Source organism: Drosophila suzukii, chromosome X (assembly GCF_043229965.1).
Source record: "Drosophila suzukii chromosome X, CBGP_Dsuzu_IsoJpt1.0, whole genome shotgun sequence".
NCBI classification, from domain to species: domain Eukaryota; kingdom Metazoa; phylum Arthropoda; class Insecta; order Diptera; family Drosophilidae; genus Drosophila; species Drosophila suzukii.
This window is the reverse complement of record NC_092084.1, coordinates 10,855,740-10,878,681: the sequence shown is the minus strand read 5'-3', so window position 1 is coordinate 10,878,681 and position 22,942 is coordinate 10,855,740. Positions and strand designations below refer to the sequence as shown.

Here is a 22,942-nt window from a genome sequence, read left to right as displayed (position 1 = left end):
GAGTCCCCTCAAGTGCTATCCACTGTCTCCCGGATAAACTGGATTAACCCCTTCTCTCCTTCTTGTGACCCCCAGTGAGAACATGCTGGTGGACGTGGGCATGCCGGTAATGCATCGCAATGTGGCCTACAACTGCCGAGTGGCGTTCTTCAACCGCCAGATCCTGCTCATCCGGCCCAAGATGGCCATGTGCGACGACGGCAACTACAGGGAGTCGCGATGGTTCACCGCCTGGACGAAGAACCAGCAGACGGAGGAGTACGTCCTGCCGCGCATGATTGCCCAGCACACGGGTCAGCAGACAGTGCCCATCGGGGACGCCGTGATAGCCACCAGGGACACCTGTCTGGGCTACGAGATCTGTGAGGAGCTGTGGAATGTGCGCAGCAAGCACATCGAAATGTCGCTGGCCGGCGTGGAGCTGATCGTCAATAGCTCCGGCAGCTACATGGAGCTGCGAAAGGCCCACATCACCTCCGATCTCATTCGGAATGCCAGCTTCAAGGCCGGTGGGGCATATCTGTTTAGTAATCTTCGTGGCTGCGATGGCCAAAGAGTGTACTTCAATGGCTGCTCGGCCATTGCACTAAACGGCGAGATCCTGGCCCGGGGACAACAGTTCGCCCTGCAGGATGTGGAGGTCACGCTGGCCACCATCGATCTGGAGGAGATTCGTGCCTATCGGGTGAGCCTGCGATCTCGCTGTTCGGCTGCTGCCAATGCACCGGATTACCCAAGGATCCACTGTGACTTCGAGATGTCCACGCACAGTGACATCTTCAAGACGTCGACGCCACCGCTGAATTGGCCCATTCACACACCGGAGGAGGAAATCGCCCTGGGACCGGCCTGTTGGCTGTGGGACTACCTGAGGAGATCCGGCCAGGGTGGATTCTTCCTGCCCCTCAGCGGCGGCGTGGATTCCAGTAGCTCCGCCACCATAGTGCACTCCATGTGCCGGCAGATCGTGCAGGCTGTGCAACTGGGCGATGCCCAGGTGCTCCACGACATCCGTTTGATCCTGGCCGATACGGACTATACGCCGGATAATGCCGCCGGATTGTGCAACCGTTTGTTGGTCACCTGCTATATGGGCAGCGTGAATAGCAGCAAGGAGACAAGGCGGAGAGCCACCCAATTGGCCAGCCAACTGGGCAGCTACCACATCGAGATCAGCATCGATTCGGCGGTGAATGCTCTGTTGGGCATATTCAATGCCGTCACTGGGCTGACCCCGCGATTCCGGACGCAGGGCGGCTGTGCCCGCCAGAATCTGGCGCTCCAGAATATGCAGTCGAGGATTCGCATGGTGCTGGCCTACATCTTCGCCCAACTGATGTTGTGGGTGCGGAACAGGCCGGGTGGCCTGCTCGTCCTGGGCTCCGCCAATGTGGATGAGTCGCTGCGCGGCTACCTCACCAAGTACGACTGCTCCTCGGCGGACATCAATCCGATTGGCGGGATATCCAAGATGGATTTGCGAAGATTTCTCACCTACGCTAAGGATAAGTAAGCTGAGATTTCTTATTGAGGGGTGGGAACATAAATGTATATGTAGCCCCACTCAGAAAAAAATGTTCTCAAAAGGGAGCCAAGATGTATTCAATCTGGGAAACTCCTAAAATATATAGAAAGTGTTTTCATCTCTATTTCAAGATCGCTTGAACCAGATCGTATAGATGGTACAACAAAGAGAGGGAGAGAGAGAGAGACATTTCATGACATTTCATGAATAAGTAAAAAGACATTTTTTCAAATTGAGAACCTTTCGCTTATTTAGTTCAGAAATTAATGATGTAGAAATGTTCTTTGTGTATTAATATATTTTGTGTAAAAATGGTAGAGTCCTATCTGTACTACACAGAGCGAAAAAAATATGTATAACTGATTTTATCTTGGCTTCTTTCCCTTCTACATTTTTCTGAGATACACCCATATGTTTTCTCCCCCAAAAGTAGCTAGTTGCTTTGTTAACCCTTGAATGCTTTTTTCCAGGTTCAACCTGCCCGTGCTGGAGTCGATCATCGATGCCCCGCCCACCGCCGAACTGGAACCGCTGCAGGAGAACGGGGAGCTGCAGCAGACGGACGAGCAGGACATGGGCATGACCTATGCGGAGCTCTCCCAGTACGGGCGCCTACGCAAGCAGTCCTTCTGCGGGCCGTACAGCATGTTCTGCCGCCTGGTGGCCACCTGGAAGGGCGACCTCAGTCCCAAGGAGGTGGCCGAGAAGGTGAAGCACTTCTTCCGCTGCTACGCCATCAATCGGCACAAGATGACCGTGCTGACGCCGTCGGTGCATGCGGAGAGCTACAGTCCGGATGACAATCGGTTCGACCATCGCCCTTTCCTGTATCGGCCCAACTGGAGCTGGCAGTTCAAGGCCATCGACGACGAGGTAGACAAACTGCAGCCGATCTACACGCCCTCGTCGGCACAACTGCGCCCCAGCAGCGAGGACCTACTGCTGTCCACCCAGAGATCCTTCCCTGGCGACGACTCCAAGCACTCCTCGCCCTTATCCTCGGCCTCGGCATCCGCCTCCATCGATGTGGGTATTTCCACGGCGGCGGTTCCGCTGCCAGGAGCGGCTGCCCCCGGCGGCCTCTCCAAGAAGCCCAGTGGCTACTCCAAGGTGCACGTGAATGTGCTCGGCAAGATCAAGGACCGCACCGGCATTCCTGTTTAGGAACAACATACTCGCAAAGCACTGGAAATATACAATGTTTTTTTTTTATCAGCACAGCTTGATGTCTTTTGCTGCCCTCAGTGAGAAATCTTAGGGTTTTGAAAGTCGTAATTTACACTTGTTTAACTATGTGCCTTCTATTGGTCGTAAATTGTTTTCCCCTATGGTATTTTATAGAAAAATGTTTCCTTAAAATGTTTGACATACATATTAACCCTCACATTAATGGGATAAAAAATTAAATTCCAAAGAAATTCTTACCCTTTAATTGCTAAAAGTTTTAGATTTAGTTATTTTGATCAATTCTCTGCAACATTATAACCTTATGTTAGAATTACATTTCTTAATAATCTTAATTTCGGTAAAAGAGAATTGAACCAAAATTACCAATTTGGAATTGAAAAAAGGGACTTATAACCTTTGTATCTTAAATATTGATCGTTCATGTACTAAATATAAGAGAAAAAATACTTAAGCTCCATTTAATCTTACCATTATTTGCATGTCATATTCAGCACTTGACAGACCATGCTTTGCAAACTACTAAATACATAGCTTTACTATAAAACCGCAGCAAAAGGCATTATCCTGTATATATACAAAATCCATATGCGTAGGCTTAGACGTAGTCATAGTAGAGCGTCATCCTTCTAGATCACATTTTTTTGAGATCCCTTTCGATGTAGTCGGCCTTTGTAACGTCTTTTCCCGTTTGCCTTATCTTAAAGTCTTTAATCTTGTCTAATGCTCAAGTAAAAAACTGGACAAACTTTTTGTCTCTCTGTCCAAACAATTTGTACAACAATCTTAAACAAATAACTAGGCAAATCTTTTGCCACACCTTTTGTTAAATATATAATTATTTTGTCTGGCTTCGCAAAAAAAATTATCACTTGTTGTGTTGTTGGTTGTGTGCAGTGCGTGTGAAAGGTGTAGAATATTTTATGCGAATCACATCCAATTATTATTCTAAAATAAAGAATTATTCAGTTATTGGTTTATAATTTTACAAGCTGGCTTGTAAGCTTTACATTACTTCTTACAATGTATCTATTGGATATTCGAACATTGATATTAATATGAGTTCTTCGTAAAGTGAAATTTATTTTTCGTAAAAATTCTACTCAAAGCATGAAATAAAATATCACAACAAACTAACGTAATATTTTTTCAAGAATGACACCATAATAACGCACTGTATGTTTATTAATTAAGACAAATTCGTTATCTCTATGGTTACAATCGCACAACGCGAACTATATTATAAAAAAAATTAGGAACGTCAATTATAAATCTGGACAAAACATATATTCGATATCATAGCTCGCTACTATTTGCCTAAGAAAAGTGAGGCGCTTTAGAGATCATATGTTAGTTAGTCCATTTGGGTACTCATAAACAATTTTGTTTGTATACACTTTACCCAAAAAACCAACATATATTAAACACTTCAAAAATCAAAGCTATACATTTTTGAATTGAAACTGTGCTCTATAAACGCAGTTTAATTCAGATCAGATCATTATTATCCTCTACAATTTTTGGAAACCATATTTATAAGATTTTGTTGATTAATAAACTGAGTACATGAAAACAATTCAAATTGTATTGGTTTTCTGAATCGAAGAACCGACTTAAAGTTTAGTTATAAGAATTCAAGGACTATGTAAAATTACTAAAATTATAAAGACACTTTATTAGGAGAATTGACAAATTTTGATTTTAGAAATGCATGTAGATTTATAGCACATTGTGAATTTGAACACTCGCATCGGTTCGATTAAATGGAACACTGATTATACACCTCTCTAGAAGGAAAAATATACACCAGTCATTTTTGTAGTTTCAAATGGATTGGGTACTGGTACTTGTTGGTTCCGTCTAGTATATAGTAGTGTGAAAGACCGGGTTCCAAATTTTTAAGTGATCATAGTAACATTTAAATACCCCTAAAATGGGTTATCAGATCATTTTTGACGAAGATTAAACCTTAACTGTGACAAATACTATATATTTGTACTTCCCCAATCTCTTTAATATTATTTTTGGCTCACCTTGTGCCTTATCAGGTCATATACGGTGGAACAAAGAGTTACCTAACACAAAGAACATGTACTGTTTAAAAATTGTGGAAACCTAAACTTTGAAGTGACTTCCGCCCAAGAAAACAAGATGTTCAAGGTGGTTTTTTGTTGCTTTAAGTTTTATTAGGTGCTAAACGCATAGTGGTGCTATATCGGCGCTGGGCAGGAATCCCGTCCAGCCGATGATGGTGCGGAAGTGCTCTCCCTTGAGGCGTCTCACGACGCGCACATTGCTCGCCTTCCCGTGGATGGCGTCCACCTTGCGGCCCCGCAGGTGATCCAGCACCATCTGGCCACGGGTATGGACGCCACTCAGCTCCACGGTGGCATAGTAATCCCGCTGGTCGGCGATCATGGCGTCTGGGAAGAGGTAGATGGCCGTGAGCAGGGAATCGCAGCTGATCCAATTGACGAATCCTCGCGGCACCAGCATCGAGCGTTCCGCCCGGGTCAGCAGCTCCACGAAGGGATGATCGACGTCGCCCAGGACATTGAGGCGCCAGTCGAGAGTCACTCCGAGCTCCCCATCGATGCAGGGCTCCCAGGGCAGGATTAGTGCTGGCCGCGTCAATCGCTCCAGGGTTGTGTGCGCCGCCTCCGGATCCATCAGGAAATTGAATTCGGCACTCTTGGACACATTGCCCTTGCCGAAAATGTTGCCGCCCATTATGTAGACGCCACCAATCTTGTCCAGAAACGAGCGACCATAGAGATTGATGCAGTTGGCAAAGTTGGTGAGTGGCCCACAGAGCAGGAAGTCCACTTGGCCAGGGTTCCCGCAGGCCAGACGGTACATGGCATTCACGGCGTGCTCCTTCTGCAGTTCCTGCTCCTCATTGACCTCTGGATAGCCGCCCACATCGTTGAAGCCATCCTGGCCATGGAATTTGGAGGTGTACGACCAAGTGCGTGGCACAATGGAGTCGGCGCAGCCTTTGAAGACGGGAACCTATGGAGAAGGTGCAGGATTAGAAGTGTTTAAGCAGGTTCTCCTGGTGAGATCTTACATCCCGCCTGTCCAGTGTGTGCAGCACCCGCAGGGCATTCAGAGTCCCATTGTCCACGTCCGTGTTGCCCTGCACCGTGGTGATGGCCACCACTTTGGAGCTCCTGCCGCCCGGCAGAACCACCCCCTCCGCCCGCAGCATCATGGCCAGGCCCCAGGCATCGTCGGTGCCTATGTCACAGTCGTAGACCACCAGGCGATTCTTGTTCTCCATGGCTAGGGGTTTTCAACCAGACTGGTCTACCTTTCCGTTCCTATCGATTAACACATTTATCGTTCTGTTTTGGGGCTCATTGTTGCCACCGAATATTAAGTAGTAGTATTAAATTTTTTGGGTTGTTCCCGAGTCACTGACCAAAGTCACTCTTTGAGTCTTCTCTGGGTTTATGATCATAGTGAAGGATGTAACACATCTGATTTGTTGATTTCCCAACAGTTTTCTGCAATTTTTTAAACATTTAAGCCTGGTTTTCAAGTGGATAATTAAACAAACTTACCTATAACCTGCATAATGTATCTTTCTGCATTACAATCATCTGTAGTAATGAGGTGAATTTCCCATAAGTCCAGCTGTTCTGAAGTGGTGAATTTACAAGCTGTTGTTATTGTATCTTATCATCCACCAAACATATGATTTTATTATTATTCAAAAAATATATATTATTTTTAAATTAGTGCTTTTAAATAATAGAACATTCTTCAAGACCAGTATATTTAGGGAATTGCTTTTACATTGACTCAACCTTTATTTTCTAAATCATGTAGGTAGTTGTTACAAGATTTTGTTGTTATTATTAAAGCTATGAATGCCGTATATCCATATAATTATTTGTATACTCTGCAAAGGGGAGTATAATTTTAGTATTAAGTTTTTGAATATTTCATATTTACATTTCTAATTTTATAGTAAAAATAATATAAAAGCTAAATAATACCTACCAATACTGATATAACTCAACCACGATATTTTTTAAGTAGGCACAGTTCTCAATCTTAAATAATTAATAAGTTGATTAATTTTCACTCTTACTCAAATCACAGTTTTGGGAAAATACTTATGTGGATACCTTCAACATTTTTTGATCCTACAAAAATTAGTAAGATATATAAGTTTAAGAACTTTATCTCTTTTAGCAACGTTTATTTCAATTTCAGAAGTGAAACAAAAAAGAAACCTTCGTATAATTTTCACTATCGCAACACTCGTTAATCAAAAAAGACTATGCAAATAGACTCTATTTAATAGAGCAAAGGCGTTTAATGGCTTAAGTGGGTGTTCCACGCTCATTTATTCTATGTTCGTACAAGTGTGTAATATATATATATGATGTACCTCCCGTCTGGCATTCCAAAATCTAGATTACTTCAAGTGTCGCAAGTGGGCGACGGACAACGACTCTCATTATGGTTCGTTATAATCGCGACGACCTGCCGCAACTTGATTACCATAGTTGTTACAATAGTGGTTCCAGTTGCCCTTCGGATCCCGCCTCCGGGACTCATTGAATTAAATTGTGAATTCAATTTGTTCTGGGTCCCACAAATTCTTCCCTACATCAACGGATTTCTGGAATATCAATTCCGGGAAAGTCCCAGAGATAAGGCATAGGTTTGTATTAAATTGTCTTTCATTTTTATTTTTAAAGTGGTACACACAAAAAAATTATTTGATATACAGTTCCAATGTGAATAGTTATGTGACTACAAATAATAGTTAGCTAGTGAAAAAAAAATTTTATGTAAGGTTAGGATTAATAATAAAAATGTTGCATATAAAACTATTTGATTTGAAATTTACCAATGCGAATAGTTGTGTTACAATAAATATAGTAGTATGCTAAAAATGAAAAATTACTAAAAAAAAGGTTTTAAATTGAAATATAATTTGTATACTTTAATAGCAAGTTGTAATATTCCATTTTTATTATTTTTTACGTTTTGGTAACCTCTTTAGAAGGTAAAACCCTGTAGTTAAGGGGTTCGTTGGGCGGTAGTTTCTCCCACAAAGTAAGGGCATTGGATTGGCGACCTTATCAGTGAAAGTATTCCCACACATCTTATCCGTTTGTCCCGCTCTCGCTTGGTATTGACTCGAACGTGAAATACAGCGCAGATATGAAATGCACACATGTCGGACATATCGCGCACCATACGTGTGAAATGCGTCGGGAAACGGCGAGAGAGTTATGAAATGGCACTCTGGTAGTGCCCATGCCCCAGTACCAGTGCCAGTGCCAGTAACAGTGCCATTACCAGTAGAGTAAACCTACCCATACCCAGAACTAGAACCGAGGCGAACCGATAGACGATGTCCGGCAGCGACCAGATGATTGCCGTATGTACTGAGTGCTCTCTATATGGGTAGTCCGTAGTCCGCCGTTTGTGCACATTCACCAATTGCCGGCGATGGCAGACGGACGCACAGTGGCAAACGGGACAGGAGGAGGCGACGGAGGAGGAGGAGCACCATCCACATCCACATCCGCCAGATACGCAATCCTTGACTGCGACGGTGGTAGCGACGATGCCTGGGCCCTGCTCCTGCTGCTCCATGCGGCCGAGAGCCACGGGATCCACCTCCTGGCCATCACCACCATGGGCTGTGGGAACACCAGGCGGGAGAACGCGGCCCGCAATATGCGACGGATTCTGGATGCCTGCAAGCGCACAGACGTAAATATAAATAAATTCATATAAACTCAAGTGCACAGAAAGAAAATAATTAATTGAACAGTTTGATGTTTCGTGAATTTTGAAACAATATTATTGTAAATTGCATATAAAAATTTATTAGGCAGCAATGGTGCTTGAACTCTGGTTCTTGTTGGAGTACAAATTATAAGGTTCAACTTGATAAACATATCTAAGTGCAATAAAAATTATCAAAAATCGGAGTGATTAAGCATTCTTTAAAATATTCACCAAAAATATTTTTTAACCAACTATTTACCTTCTAGAAACAAAGGAATTAACCTTTACTATGTTTTAATAAAGATTTTGTGGATTTCTTTACATGCAAACATGAAATACTCAAACAGATGATTCTTTGTTTTTGATGATTTGGGTGCATGCAATAAAGCCCAGTGAACTAACGCCTATTTTGCTTAATTTTGTATTTCTCTAAGTAGTTTTTCAATTAGTAATATAATTTACTTACTTACTATTTAACAGTAGTTCTTCTATAAATCTACTATTTTACAGTACTTTTAATTTTTTGTAGTTTCACTTTAAAGTTACTATTTAGTCTTATTTTACTATTTCATAGTATGTTGTGTGTATTTTCTTGAAAACATGAAATACTTAAACACATTTATTATTTGTAATGATTCATGCAATCGAATATTCATTCATGCACAAATACAATAAGGAATGAATAACAATTGAGGCTGCGGAATCTCGCAAGATCTAATAAAGGAGACACTTTAGCTTCATTAATGTAATTTAAAAAGGTCTTTGTATTCAGATTGTAATATCAAAGAATAGTAATCCGAATATGAGCTTAATATGTCTTAATGTGAATACCTATACTATAGACATTACATATATCTTCTTTCTGAAAAGTTGAGTTAGGGATGTTTCAATTGCTTTTTTCTGACTGATGTTAACCTATTACAGGTTCCCATTTACCTGGGCGCCGTGGATCCCATGATTCCCACCGAGGAGGACGACAAGAAGTATTTCCATGGCCGCGACGGATTCGGCGACTGTCTCACGGACGACCTCGGTCCCCTGGAGGGCATCGTGGAGCCGGAGCACGCGGTGACCGCCATCCATGACCTCTGCCGCGCCCAACCCAAACAGATCACAGTTTTCGCCGTGGGCCCACTGACCAATCTGGCCTTGGGGTATACCATGTACGGCTCTGAGTTCGGGGAGAACTTCCGGGATCTGTTCATCATGGGAGGCAACTACCAGGGCGTGGGCAACTCCTCGCGGTCGGCGGAGTTCAACTTTCACTCGGATCCGGAGGCGGCTCACACGGTGCTTTTGAAGACCCGCTGTCACATCACCATCCTGCCATGGGAGCCCTGTCTCCCGGATAGGTTCAACATACCCATTGTGAGTAAAGAGTGTTCTTGAACTTGAAGTTCACGCCATGGGGTTTTCCCCATATGTTTGGGGTATACACAGATATTACGATATAGTACCAGGTCTGCAAATTGTTTGCTTGGAGTACATATATTTGCTTAACATATAAGCAACCTCAGTTTCTCTGAGACTTCCGTTGAGTTCATAAATCATATTAAAAGGTAGGGTATACCTTCATTCATTCCAAAAAACACATATTTCAGATACTCTTTAACAAAGATTTTACAATAGATTTTTCAGATAAATTTTTGTTTGAAAATTCTTATAGGCATCCTAATGGGTTTGGCATGAACTTTAGGTTTTCTTAAAAGAATCCGAGATATAAGTCCTTGACCATTTGGTTTTCAAAAAGTCTAGAAATGTTGGTTAGTTTATTTGGTAAATTGATGGTTAATAAAGAATTTATAGAGGTTTTTATATTTAATATTGGAAAAACTTACTTGATAGTTCTGTGATGAGATAGTATATAGACGTTTTGAGGAATGTTTAATCCGAAATTCATTCTGCATAAAAATTAGTAAAATAGTTAATAGTAATTGTGCAGAAAATCTATTTATACTTGTATATGGAATCCCGGCATTTAATCCCCCTTCTCCTCCAGAACTGGCGCCTCAAGGAGTTCGCCGCCAGGGCCAAGGAGGCCGGGCATCCGGCGATCACCCTGCTCAACCAGGTGGAGGCCGCCCAGTGGCTGCCGATGATCGAGCAGTACGGGATCGACACGTGGAACCCCTGCGACGCCATCGTGGTGGCCGCCTGGCTCTTCGGGGACCGCCTGATCCGGAGGCACAGCACCTGGCACGCGACCGTGGACCTGCGGGGCACCCACACCAGGGGTCAGATGGTACTCGATCATCTGCGGGAGCGCGAGAAGTATCCGGAGAACGTGCGCATCATCGAACTAGTGGATGTGGAGTTCTTCAAGAGAATCTGCGAGTGGATCGCCGGCCTGGACGACGGCGCCCTGCTGCGCGACACTCAATAAACCCGTATCTATAGTGAATCCCTCGTTATTCGACTTTAAAATTTAGTGTGCCTGGTGATAAGGCGGGGGGCCTCTTGGGCGATAAGAGCTTTTTGCACAAGTGCACACCACCAGCAATAAACCGTTGGAGGTGGCAAAACTAAAAACTGAATTCAAAATATAATCGATCAATTAGAGATTTGGAGATTTTAGGTTGTAAAATGGGTTAGTATCATCTAGCAAAGCCTTGAAAAATTTGTAAGTACCCACAATTATGTGGATGCATGCAATAACGCCCACTGCAAGAACACCCATTTTGTTAAATTGTATATCTCTGTTAGTTTATTTAAATATTAAAAAAAAATGCACAGGAACCAGAAGGCCTATAAAATTGTATAAATTTCTTCAAAAATCAAAACGTATATGTAAAAAAAAACAAACAATAAAATTGTTGGATAAAATTAACCAATACAGATAGTATTTACTACTTTTAAAGTAGTTGTAGTAAAAATACTACAAAATCTACACAAATTACTATTTACAGTAGGTTTATAGGAAACTTACTATTTTACTGTAGCTTTACTATAAACCTACTGTTTTACTGTAGTTTTACTATTTCATAGGAAGTTGTGTATATTGCGCTGTTGTTGAAGTAACTTTTTAGTTGTTCAAGTTGACAGTTCGATGGGCTGTGCCCATTTAAATATTATATTAGTCAATTTAAATAAAAAATTTTTTTTGTGTGTATTAAAATTTTTTTTTTATTGTCTCAAAAAAAAAACAAAACAAAAACACCTAAACAAATAAATCAGACGCTTGGATTACTTAGACTTCTTCTTAGAATTCCTTATCCTGGACACAGGAACCTTTTTTTGATCCGCGGGAGTGCGATAAGTGCCATGCAGTTTGTCCAGCAGACCGAGCACTCCATAGTTGTAGTTGAACCTGGAAGAAGGAGGATGATTCTGAATAAATTCCAAGGATAAGGAAGGACAGGATACCCACTTGGCATGGTGGTAGTCGTGGAACCGCACCGACCCCGCCGACCAGGGGAAGCTGTAGCCCGTGTGGTCGCTCATCGAGTTGACGATGGCCAGGGCGAAGATCACATAGGCCAGGGCCACATGGGTGCCCAGGAGGGCAATGGAGGTGGCTACCGGCAGCAGATTGGCCACCACATGCTCCACCGGATGGGCATACAGCGTGATGGCGGCAATGGGAGCCGTCCACTCGTGGTGCTTCTTGTGGACATACTTGTACACCGACCTGTGGTGCAGCAGTCGGTGGGCATAGTAGAACATGATCTCCTCCAGGACCACAAAGATGGCCACATCCCGCAGCGATCGCCGGAAGGTGGGCAGCACACGGATGTCCTGGCTATTTTCTGTTCTGTATACCATCTCGTAGATTGCCCAGCAGGCCAGGAAGTTGACCACCGTCAGATTGAACAGTACCACCTTGACGGCACCCCACAACCTGGCCAGATCCACTGGCTCATTCTGGCCGGGCTGTATCTTATACTTGCGCAGGAATCGCGGTCTATTCGTGATGTCCATCAGGGTGAAGATGCCGGCGTAGAGCCAGTACACTGCGAAGATGACCATCGTGCTGCCCACCACCCAGAGGCGCCACGAATCCTCGCCCACGGTGTCCAGCAGCCAGCTCCATCGATCCTGCAGGAATTCCCCGGACTGCGTCCAGCCAGCCAGCAAGGTGTCCATTGTGGTCGAGGTCTTGGCGAAAACTACTCGCGGATCACTTCGGCCGCTCTTTGAAGTTCGTTCTCTGATCCCCCGGTGCCCTACACCCAGTGGATTCCATTGGCTCCGGTGAGTCCCTGTAATCTATTTTATATATTTTTAAGTAATTTCCTAAATAAATATTTAAAGAAGAATATTTCTTCAAGAGATCATTCCGATTATCCAGGAATATTAATATATCAAATCATATTTTTAAGAACATTATTAAAAGAATACACATTTTAAGATCCTTCGTGACAGCGAGGATCATCAATAACAAGATAATATAAGTACAGAGATTCAAAAAGATTAGATGATCATATAGAAAACTATTCTGATCCAAAATGAAGTGACTAAAAAATAGTGTTAGCTAAGGATTAAGCACACGAATTTACCCCAAAATCGAGTAGTTTTCAGTGAAAATATCATTCAGTAGCTCATTACAAGGATCAGTCAGCCCTGACTATCATCGTTTTCAGGTTCCTGAGTACTCTTAACGATTATATATGACTGTGCCAGCTGATTAGCATTACGTACGAATTTAGAAATCTAGCCAGCTTATCATTTCTTTCGCAGTCGATGGCAGATTATGGCCAAGCATTAATATTGTATTAAGATTAGGCGTCCATCTATATATAGTCGATTGTTGATTGTTTGGGGGTTTAGTAAATCTCACTGAACCAAAGTTCAAGCCCCGGGGGAGATTATTATCAGAGCTTATAAGCAAACGATTGACCGCTCTTTTAAAGGTTTAGTAAAAGTAAAAAATGAATGAAATAGTTGTAAAGAGGTATCATAAATACCTGTGCAGGTGGTCCGATTTTTGTCAAATTTTGGGAGTGATAAGAAGCTATTTTTAACTTGATTTGGTAAGGTATAAAAAAGTGGTGGAATATTTTAGTAGAATTAAAAAACACACTTCGGCTGAATTTCATTTTCATTTATTGTTTTTACTTTCCATCTTTGTATATTTGACTTAAATTGGTTTCTTAGTTCTGTTTTGGTTTTCGTTTCATTTGTTTTGGTTTTCGTTATCCGACTTTACAAGAATTCACTTGCTTTTGCAGATTTATGTATGCCTTGAACGCCTTCAGTTTTGCTATGCTAGTTTATTAATCAATTGTTTAATTATATAGTTATATGTATTGAAGCACAGATATTCGAACTGGTTCGTGTTTGAATAAGCCAGAATAACCGATCGATAAGGGACCCAAACGAAACCGCCTAAGGAAAATATCAATGAATTGTAAAATTCACTTAAAGTAATTGTCACATACACGTATTCGGGTATATATCATATATCTAATGCCTAAGCAGATCTATAAATATTGCCTTGTCCATTGGATTGTTTTACTTCGTGTCTGTTTCTGTCTGTGGATAAGCTTTATTTTCGGGTTCCATCTGGTAATAAATTTAAATTTGTGTCTGGTTTTGCGCTTCTTTTGGTTGTGGTTTTTATAGTTGAAAAGGCACTGCTGCATTCAAACTTTTCCTTCATAGCCCCCGGATCGTAACCCCTTAGTCTCATTTGGTAATTTTATGTTTAGAGATAATTTAATTTAGATTTTCCGTCTAGTGCTTGTGCCTTGATTTCCAACCGAATGCCCGCACAGTTTCGCATATTTCACATATCCCCAAGCTGTTTATAAGGACTTCCTCGAACCGAAGTATCTGTATCTGTACGTGACGTGTTTGCATTACTTGTGTGTGAACAATTTCCTATCCTCTAGTTACTTACAAAAACTCCATCTAGTCGACAAAAACTTGTTCTCTTTTCTTTTAATTTATCTGCTCTTTTTTGGTTTTCTTTGGTTTGTTTTTTATTTTAATCAAATGCCACATACCCTAAATCGATTTAAATCTTTTGTGCAATTCTTATTCTTTTAAAAGTTTTCAAGCTCTGTCAAACTTTATATGAAAGCAATATAAAATCGGTTAAGGTAAGTCGGAAATTGAAGATTATTTTATAGAAGTTTTAATCACTAAGAGTTGGAAATCATTATTTTGAAATGTCCTGAAACCTTCCCAGCTTTTACAAATTTCAAATGTTTAATTTAAATATTATTCGCAATTGCTAGACTATCTGAACCTAACGACAGCTATTTTTAGGTATATCTAAATTGTTTATCTATCCACGGAAGCTCAACAAACAGACATTTTCAAATTTTAAAGAGAAATGAGTTCTATAGTAGGTATTTTTCAATGTAGGTATAAATAATCATATACTTCTGGTAGGTTTTGTTGATAATACTGCTTGATGAAATAATGGTTAGTTTTATTGAACTATTGTCAGAACTCCTGGAGAATGTTAATCAAAGCTTAACATCTTTCGTTAACGTCTCTCATTCAGTTTAAAATTTCACAAAACATTTTTAGCCTATACTATATACGCTTACAACTAACTGACTGTCTTACTTTTCACGCTGCCATTAAAACTGCTTACAAAAGTAGGAAAAATTCGGAAATTAAAATTCAATTCTGCTTTCCAATAAAATTATTTCGAAATTATAGTTTTAATATGAACATTTAAATGAACTTTTTAAAGATTTTTAGGAAATTCCCTAAATAAAATATAAATAACTTAGAGAATTTAAAGGGTTATCCATGCTTTTTAAAAACCACGCGATAAAATGATCTATAATATATCGAATTCTAGAAAATGAGAACTTTTTAATGCTACAAACGGAACTTAGATTCAAACGACCTAGCTTTTCGGGACTCTTCAGACTAAGAAGCGTGCCGCCGGCTCCCAAACATTTCTCCACTTTCGTTTAAAAGCTTATTTCTAAAGGAGAACCTTGAGCTACAACAACAACTACTAAATGACACTGGCGACTCCAACGGCCACGCCCACTATTATTCAAGCTGTCCATGGCGATGGCTGCGATGGCCGCGATGATGGCGATGCTGGCGATGATGGCTCCTGGCCTCCGCCTCCGTTTCGTTGTCGGTATCCAGCTGATCACGCTCCTCCTCCTCCTCCTCATCATCATCGTCGATGGCATCCTCATCGTGCTCGTTGAGCAGCAGCGGACTGTCGTCACCCAGGCGATTGGGGGGCAGAGCGCTGCCCGGAGTCGTGGGCGCCGATCGGGTGATCCAACCCTTGCGCGCCGTTCGTCCCCGGTTCACAAAGAAGCTGGCTCCACTGACCACACTGCTCACCGGACTCTTGAGCACACAACGCTGGGCTCCCGATCCCGAACCGGATCCCCCGATGGCCGCCATTGGTATGTACAAAGCCTTGTTCGGCTGCGTTTTACTGCCGGAGGTGAAGAACTTTTTACTTCGCCCACTGCTGCCGCCGGAAATGGATGCGGATGTGGTCAGGATGGGCTGCAGCACTTGCTGGGTGTTCGAGGGCGTCGATAGCGTGTGCTGCAGCCGGGGCTTGGCCCCCGTTCCGCTGAGCAGGAGCTGCTCGTAGCTAACGCCCGCCTGGAGCTGCCGGATCTGGTCGAGAATCTCACGCACCTCGCCCGTCGGACTGGTGGCCTGGGGCGGCGATCCCGGTGTCCCAATGTTGGCCAGACTACTCACACCCGACACCTGGGCCGATGGCTGGCAACAGTTCTCCAGGCTGTGCAGCGGATTGGGCTGAATGCAGCCATTGCTGTATATCACCGGTGTGCCAGTTCCTCCCGAAGCCCCTGTGCCGCCAGTGACCGATCCCCCCAAGCCGCCCATGGCCAGGCTGTTCAGGGAGGCCGCCTGCGTGGCCGCTCCACTCTCCGCGCCCTGGGAGGCACCGCCTGCTCCTCCACTCTCTGGCAGCATTCCTGAAAGCATAGGTATGTATGATTAGTAAGTTAAGAACTAAAGGCAGTAATACGAATTGATTAAGATTCCCACTCTCTTGTATGCTAAAGAATTCGCGGAAAAAGAAATTCTAAATTTTTAAAATTCATTATCACTTGAAGTGGTTCACATCAGGTATATTATTAGATAAGTAAGAGAGATAAGATAATTCCCAGCATAACCTTGTAGATCATCGTACCTGTTGTATGCTGAAGAATTCGCAGTGTAGAAATAAAATTCATTGTATAGGTTCAGAAAGATTCGAAGTGAGTTTGATTAAAAAAATATCTTGTAGACAAGCGAATAATATCCATGAGGTCTATTAATTCATATTGAAACCATTATATAATCTCTCTCTTTTATGCTGAAGAATTCGCGGTAAGAGAATACAATCCGTTTTACAAATAAACTGCTGTTTAGATAGATTTTAAGTGCGTCAGATCATTAAAGATCTTGTAGGCAAGATAAATATATCCATTAAGTCTAAAGCTCCCATCGAAAACTTGAATTTCTTTCTCTCTCTTTTTTGCTGAAGAATTCGCAGCCTAGGAATAAAACCCCTTTCCCACTACCCACCTGCCACACAGCTGTTGTTCACAAAGATGTCGCTCAGGCTGCTGCTGCTGTTCGCCAAGTACCGGAAGTGCTGGTCACTCTGGGACTGCAGGTAGCCCACGCCCACTCCCTCCTCGTGGGAGGCGTGCAGCCGGGTGCTGTAAAGGGCTCCTCCGCCCGGAGCACTGCCCAGTGCCACGGTGGCATAGTGCTGCGCCTGGGCGGGCATCAGTCTCGGCTGATAGGCGTCCGGCTCCACCAGCTGGGATGCCGATCTCGGCATGGCATAGTGCACAGAGGCCAGCGGAGCACTGGGCACCTGGTGTGGCGCCGCCTGCTCCATGGATCTCAGGTGGCTATTGGCGTGTCCATGGCCATGACCATGGGCATGGGCATGGGCCACATAGTGATGCAGCCCCAGTTCCGGACTGGCTGCCCGGGAATATGGCGGCGGCACCAGGGTGTTGGCCTCGTTTGCATTGCAGATGAAGCTGGAGCTCAGGGAGTCAACGGTGCTGGCCGCACTCAGGGATCCTCCCGCCGCCGGCCGGACAATGTAGTTCCGGAAGTACTGGACCATCAGGTAGCTGGAGCTGCCGTTGCCCTTGCCATTGCCCGAATCGCTATTACAGGTAAAGACAAGCGGATACAGATCCGGTTTGGAGGTGACCTAAAGGAGTGGGTGATCAGTATTTAGCTTGCTCCAATCTTTAGGGTAGTATAGTTACCTCCGTGTAGGGCGGCGGCGGATGGTGAAAGGAGTTGCAGCGACTGTATTGCGGAGGAGCATAGCAGGAACCGGCTGAATCTCCCTCGGATTGGGTGTGGTGCTCATTGAATCCCCAGCCACACAGGGTCCTTCGCTTCTTCCACAAGGAGTAGGCACACAGGATGGCCAAGATAATGGCTACTACCACGCACCTGCAATAAAAATGGTATATTATATAAATAGAAATTCCAATGATCTCTAGAGTTGAACTAATTTATCAGCTAATCTTAAGTTGGGATATTGTTCAATTGGTTATATTCAAGTTATAAGGAAATCCCTTTAAACCCTAGCTGATAAATCGTTTTGTGTGCGAAAGTGGGGATCATTCACTGCTCGGTTTGCAGCTGGCGCGACTGAATGAAGAAGCCCATTTGGCCGGAACCGGATGTGTGGATGCGGATGTGGAACCGTGTCCTGCTGTGCCCGTAATCGAATTCCGACTGAAATTTGTTTGCCTTTTCGGTGGCCGAGAGATGGGATTATATGAGCAGGGTGGCGGGAGGGTCTCCGTTTGTGTCTCATTAGTTGGCATTGCCATTTCCACGGCCCCCAAGGGAGGTGCCTACATATACGGGTACGGGTACAGCTTGCATAAGCCTCTCGACTTGACTCGACTTTTGACTTGACGCAACCCCGGCACTGGGCGCCACCTTTGCTGCCAATAATAATAATATCTCGCATGGCACACAATGCCAATCAGCTGGAAGTCCGACCAAGCCACCCTATCCGCCCTAGCCACCCCCTACCCCCACCAAACGCCCCCCATTGAACGGCCTTGCAGTCGACCTCCGGGGAATCCCCAAAAAGAAAAACAAATGCAACCATGACCCTGACACACACACAAACCATCGCAGTAAATAAATAAATCACTCTTACTGCAATTAAAATAATCGAAATCTGGGAAAATTTGATAGAACTAGTTAGGTCTGTCCTTAAAAACCCCCAACTTAAAGAGGTTTACCAAAAAACAGTTATAAACTTAGTCCTAATTACTGCTTAGTAATTAGTAAGTCTATTAGTGAAAAACGGATTTATCTTCTCCTGAGACCTGTATTACTTACCAGAAGAACCAGTGGGTGGCGAAGAACAGATTGAGAACGTGCGAGTCCGAGGAAGGCGGAAGGGGGCGTGGCCCGCCCTGGTACGGTGGGCAACAGCCCTGGGTGCAACATCCCTGACTGCAGCCCTCGCAAAATCTAGCCGACACCTGTAAAAATAGAAAACTTGATGAACACTTGTCATAACATTTTTTTTACTGACAAAAGGATAAAAGCGTAAGATAAAAAACATTAAAGTTGAAATTCAAAAAAATAGAACGCGAATTCTTGAGCATTGTGATAAATATTTTTCATTTAAAATATTTCAATTAATACAATACAGTCAAAGTCCATCAATTTAATTGCATTATCTATTCGACTTATTATAACATAATTAAAAATACCATCTTATTTAACGGTCGTCCATAGTGAGTCTCCACTGTTCTGAGTTTATACTTTATTTATGTGCTTAAAAGAGCGAAAGAAATGTGAGAATATTAAATGCATTTATTGCCGTTGGGAATGCAAAGCAATTAAATTAAAATGCAAAGGTGCATGCAACATTGATGCGTCCTTGTTTATTCGTTATCTTTTTTTTATCCCACAGATGGAATTCAAGGAAATCGAAGTAACAAATGCCCTACACTTATTATTTTTAAAATAAGTCAATTTCTTACAGATGTCATAAATAATAAGGAAAGCAAAATAAAGGTTTTCCTAAAAGGATATTCTAGAAAATTAAATTTAAAAGATATTTTATAATATATTTTGTCCCCCAAAATAAATATGCTGATTTGAAGTTGTTGTTTTCGATTGCAACATTGATGAAATGATGAGCACTTACGTTCGCTGGCAGCAGCGCCAACAGGAGGGACAAGGAGAGCACGAGCCACTGCAGCGCAATTGTGTAAGAGTGAGAGGGATGGAGACACATGGTTCTCGGCCGCTGCCTCGGTCGACGTCGCAGTCGCTGCCCAAGCTGGCGCCAAATGTCCTGGATGGCGGATGTGAAGGGGGCGGGGGTAAGTGTGTGTGTGTGTGTTGCCTCTCCCTTTTTCTCCTTTTTTTTTCTTATTTTTGCAGCCTCCGTTTGTTTTTTTCTCCTTAGTTTTTTACCCCTCGTGTGTGTGATTTGTTCCTTCCCTTTGTTTTGTTTTCCTATCTAGTTTTTTTCTGCTTTCTTCCCTTGCTGTTGATACTTTGCAGTTCCGTTATTTGTGCCACATGCTGTTGTTGCTATTGTTATTGTTGTTGCGGTTGCACTCACACAAACAGCGTTTTGTTTTGTCCTTGACAGACGCCAAATGCAATTTAGCGTAGCATGCTTTTGTGCGTTGCGTTTGTTGTTGTTGCTGCTCCTGCTGCTGCAGATGAGAAGAAGAGAGAATTTGTTGCTAACTGATGATTGTATTATTATTATTTTATTGCCACGCCAACTAACACAATCACACAAGAGAGCACCAGCACACACACGCACACACACCAGCGCACTCGCACATACACAAACACCTCGGCGACGCCAAAGAAAATTTTCTTTTCGTGTGACGCCACTCTCTCTCTTTTTTCAATCGTTTACAATTTAATTTCTATAACGGGAAAGCAAACACTGGAAGGTGGGCAAAATGTGCTAATATAACCGCTGTAATTGTTGTTAAGCCGAAAATTTAAGGCATATAGAAAACAACAACAACAGCAGCAGCAGGAGCAGGATATACGAATGCGGGGTTGGGAAATGGGGGGTGGTGAAATGCGAATCACAGCGCAAAGCGGAATTTACCGTTAGCCTCGAACGTGGGAGCGCGCACAGCAACAACTGAGCGACAAAAACGGAAACAAAGGAGCCAACAGCTTTTGAACTGACGGCCAGGGTTGCCACCCCACTCGTGAAAAATGAAACCATTTTTTTTTATAAGAGCCTAAACGTATGCTGCAGTATCTTTGAATCTACCAATCTTATCCGGAATTCCAGATTTTATTTCTTACAGCATACTTTTAGGGTCAATTTAAAGTGATTCGAAACTGTACACTTCTGTTTTTTTAAACTCGATTAGTTGAATGCGAAAAATAATAAATCCTGGTGAATACAAAGTATTGGCAATGCAAATAAATCCTTGGTAGTATTATATTTTACTTTACAATTCTTTTTTTCTGCCTTTAGGTGTCTATTAATATACCTTCAAAATGTAGTAAAAACACTAAATTTAGGCTAGAAAAACCCTAAGCCAATCTAATCTATATAAGCCTGACAACCCTTAACAGCTGATAATAATTTACCAAGTGGAAGGAAGAGGGATGATTAAAGAGCGCATGCGCTCAATGGGCGCGGTTTTTAAATCCAGATTAGTTGAAAAGATTTAAGTACATAAATGTTTAACTTAGATCAGTTTAAAAACAAAAATAAACTGTTTAATGTATAAATCTATTTATTCCATTTTAGATTACGTTCTAAAATAATTAATCGGATCTATCTTAAGAACCAGAAAAAAAAATTCTATTTTAACTTTTAATAAAAATGAGTGAATGAAAACTAATAGAATTATATTGATTGTAAAAAATTAAACATTGGTAATAGGTAAAGTACGCGAATTAATGAGCCAATGTGAGTAAAAGTGAAAGCCTATGATTAACTTATGAGTGACCTAAATCTATTTTACTTTGAAGAACGAGGCAATGCTCTTGGTTCCCTTGGCGCCCTTGGCCAGGGCCTTCTCCTTGGCGGTCAGCGAGCGCTCCTTCAGCGGAGTCGGCGTGGGCGATGTGATGCTGACATTGGGATCGGCTTCGCTGTCCACCAGACCGCTGCTCTTTAGCTTGGCGGCGGCATCGCTGTCATTTAGCTTGATCTTTTTGGAGTCGGTGCCCTCGTCCTTGCCCGCCTTGGATTTCCGCTTCTGGGCAGCAGCCTTCTCCTCGACAATCGCCTGAATCTCGCTGGGAATTTGCAGATAGGCGGTGAGCAGGCCATGAAGATCCGCATCCAAATACCGCCCCACAATGTCGCAGGCCATGCGTGTGTAGTCCATTTCGTTGGTGACACTTTCCGACGCCAGCTTCTCGCTCCGCACAAAATTCTGCGACTGAGCGCTGTGCCCGCAGTGGATTTGCTTCTCCTTGAGCATGGACGCCACCTGGCGCGTCTTTAGGGCCAGCCAGGCCAACGTTCGTTCTTGGTTGTACTTATAGAATCTCTGGTCGCCGGAGCTCTTCACATCCGACACGCATTTTAGGCTCTCTGGGTCGAGGATCTCGTTGAGCAACCGACTGGTGCTGGCCTCCTCCACTGCAATGTTGTCCAGCGACATTGCTCCTATTTAAAGTAGATTATGTTGGCTAATTTATAATATTGCTAATACAAAGAACGGGGGCAAATATAACATACTTTGCGCACAATGCTTCCGGAGGTGGTGGAGGGCAAGGAGAGTGGGATCCACCGGCGTGGTCATGTAGATCCTGCCATTCGAGCACACCTCGCTGTTCACCAGCCAACTGCGACGCGGCTCTGCGTACTCCAGCAGCTCCATCATCTGGCCGTCGGGATGGGTGACGAACAGAGCCTCCTTTCCCTGACCAGGGTGGAAAAAGCGCTCCAGCCGGAGGCGCCCATCGTCCCCGTCCTTGGGCAGCAGTTCCTCCGACACAAACAGCACCTTTTTCAGCGCCGCAGCAGTTGTCTTTTTTGCAGATCTCTCCGCATCCGGATCGGGTTTTGGTTTGCTGCCTCGTGTTGCTTTCTTGCTCATTATTCCGGGTTGTTTAAATTGTTTATTGAAATTATAATCGAGGAATAGTATGCAAGCAAATGTAAATAAAAATGTACGTCGCCAAACAAAAACACAGATTTCCCGCCTGTTCCGGCGATGTGTGTTTCTCGATAGACGTAGTCGATGGTTTTAATCGATAGGCATTCGGTATTTAATTAATTAGGTAACTCAGTATTTTTAGCATGCTCAAACCAATAAAAATTAAGAAAAAATATATATTTTTATATATGGCCTTTTGTTAAATGGAAAACTAATCACTTTTTACATAAATCGCTAAAAATTCGGAGTTTTGGCTGTCATAAGACACAAAATGGGATACATTGGATGGAATTCATACCTTAAATTTTCCTTAAAAGTTCAGTTTTTTGGCTGCCACAACAAAAGTATAAGTCAGAATGAGGAATGTCATACCTCGTTGAGCTCGTTGTTTAATTTCCAATCGATTGGCATT

The 22,942-nt window shown here is 43.0% G+C and overlaps 6 protein-coding genes across 7 annotated transcripts in view; 2 read left to right on the top strand and 4 right to left on the bottom strand.

The window, feature by feature from the left end:
* Nucleotides 1–4,523, top strand: part of Nadsyn (NAD synthetase) — a 37,154-nt gene extending 32,631 nt beyond the window's left edge. For both annotated transcript variants that reach the window (XM_017079628.4, XM_036820894.3), the window contains 2 exons: nt 76–1,509; nt 1,996–4,523. In XM_017079628.4, the coding sequence (XP_016935117.1) occupies nt 76–1,509; nt 1,996–2,689 (2,128 nt within the window). In that variant the 3' untranslated portion in view covers nt 2,690–4,523. The remainder of the gene's footprint in view (nt 1–75; nt 1,510–1,995) is intronic.
* A 348-nt stretch (nt 4,524–4,871) lies between these two features.
* On the bottom strand, nt 4,872–6,163 carry LOC108013687 (nucleoside hydrolase). The gene is made up of 2 exons (XM_017079605.4): nt 5,781–6,163; nt 4,872–5,722 (listed from the first exon to the last, which is right to left on the bottom strand). Exons 1-2 carry the CDS (start codon nt 5,991–5,993, stop codon nt 4,904–4,906), a joined length of 1,032 nt encoding a protein of 343 aa, XP_016935094.2. The 5' UTR covers nt 5,994–6,163; the 3' UTR covers nt 4,872–4,903.
* A 1,745-nt stretch (nt 6,164–7,908) lies between these two features.
* On the top strand, nt 7,909–10,871 carry LOC108013681 (nucleoside hydrolase). Its single transcript, XM_017079600.4, has 3 exons — nt 7,909–8,452; nt 9,395–9,838; nt 10,470–10,871. The coding sequence occupies exons 1-3, from the start codon at nt 8,186–8,188 to the stop codon at nt 10,851–10,853; spliced, it is 1,095 nt and encodes a 364-aa protein (XP_016935089.2). The 5' UTR covers nt 7,909–8,185; the 3' UTR covers nt 10,854–10,871.
* Nucleotides 10,872–11,611: 740 nt separating this feature from the next.
* Nucleotides 11,612–12,590, bottom strand: LOC108013695 (fatty acid hydroxylase domain-containing protein 2). The gene is made up of 2 exons (XM_017079614.4): nt 11,838–12,590; nt 11,612–11,777 (listed from the first exon to the last, which is right to left on the bottom strand). The coding sequence occupies exons 1-2, from the start codon at nt 12,551–12,553 to the stop codon at nt 11,654–11,656; spliced, it is 840 nt and encodes a 279-aa protein (XP_016935103.2). The 5' UTR covers nt 12,554–12,590; the 3' UTR covers nt 11,612–11,653.
* A 2,561-nt stretch (nt 12,591–15,151) lies between these two features.
* Nucleotides 15,152–20,567, bottom strand: LOC108013740 (uncharacterized). Its single transcript, XM_017079691.4, has 6 exons — nt 20,508–20,567; nt 19,575–20,094; nt 18,755–18,900; nt 17,653–17,845; nt 16,946–17,594; nt 15,152–16,350 (listed from the first exon to the last, which is right to left on the bottom strand). Exons 2-6 carry the CDS (start codon nt 19,662–19,664, stop codon nt 15,428–15,430), a joined length of 2,001 nt encoding a protein of 666 aa, XP_016935180.2. The 5' UTR covers nt 19,665–20,094; nt 20,508–20,567; the 3' UTR covers nt 15,152–15,427.
* Nucleotides 20,568–21,135: 568 nt separating this feature from the next.
* On the bottom strand, nt 21,136–22,592 carry LOC108013689 (ribonuclease H2 subunit B). The gene is made up of 2 exons (XM_017079608.4): nt 22,110–22,592; nt 21,136–22,037 (listed from the first exon to the last, which is right to left on the bottom strand). The coding sequence occupies exons 1-2, from the start codon at nt 22,468–22,470 to the stop codon at nt 21,376–21,378; spliced, it is 1,023 nt and encodes a 340-aa protein (XP_016935097.2). The 5' UTR covers nt 22,471–22,592; the 3' UTR covers nt 21,136–21,375.
* Between the last annotated feature and the right edge of the window lie 350 nt (nt 22,593–22,942).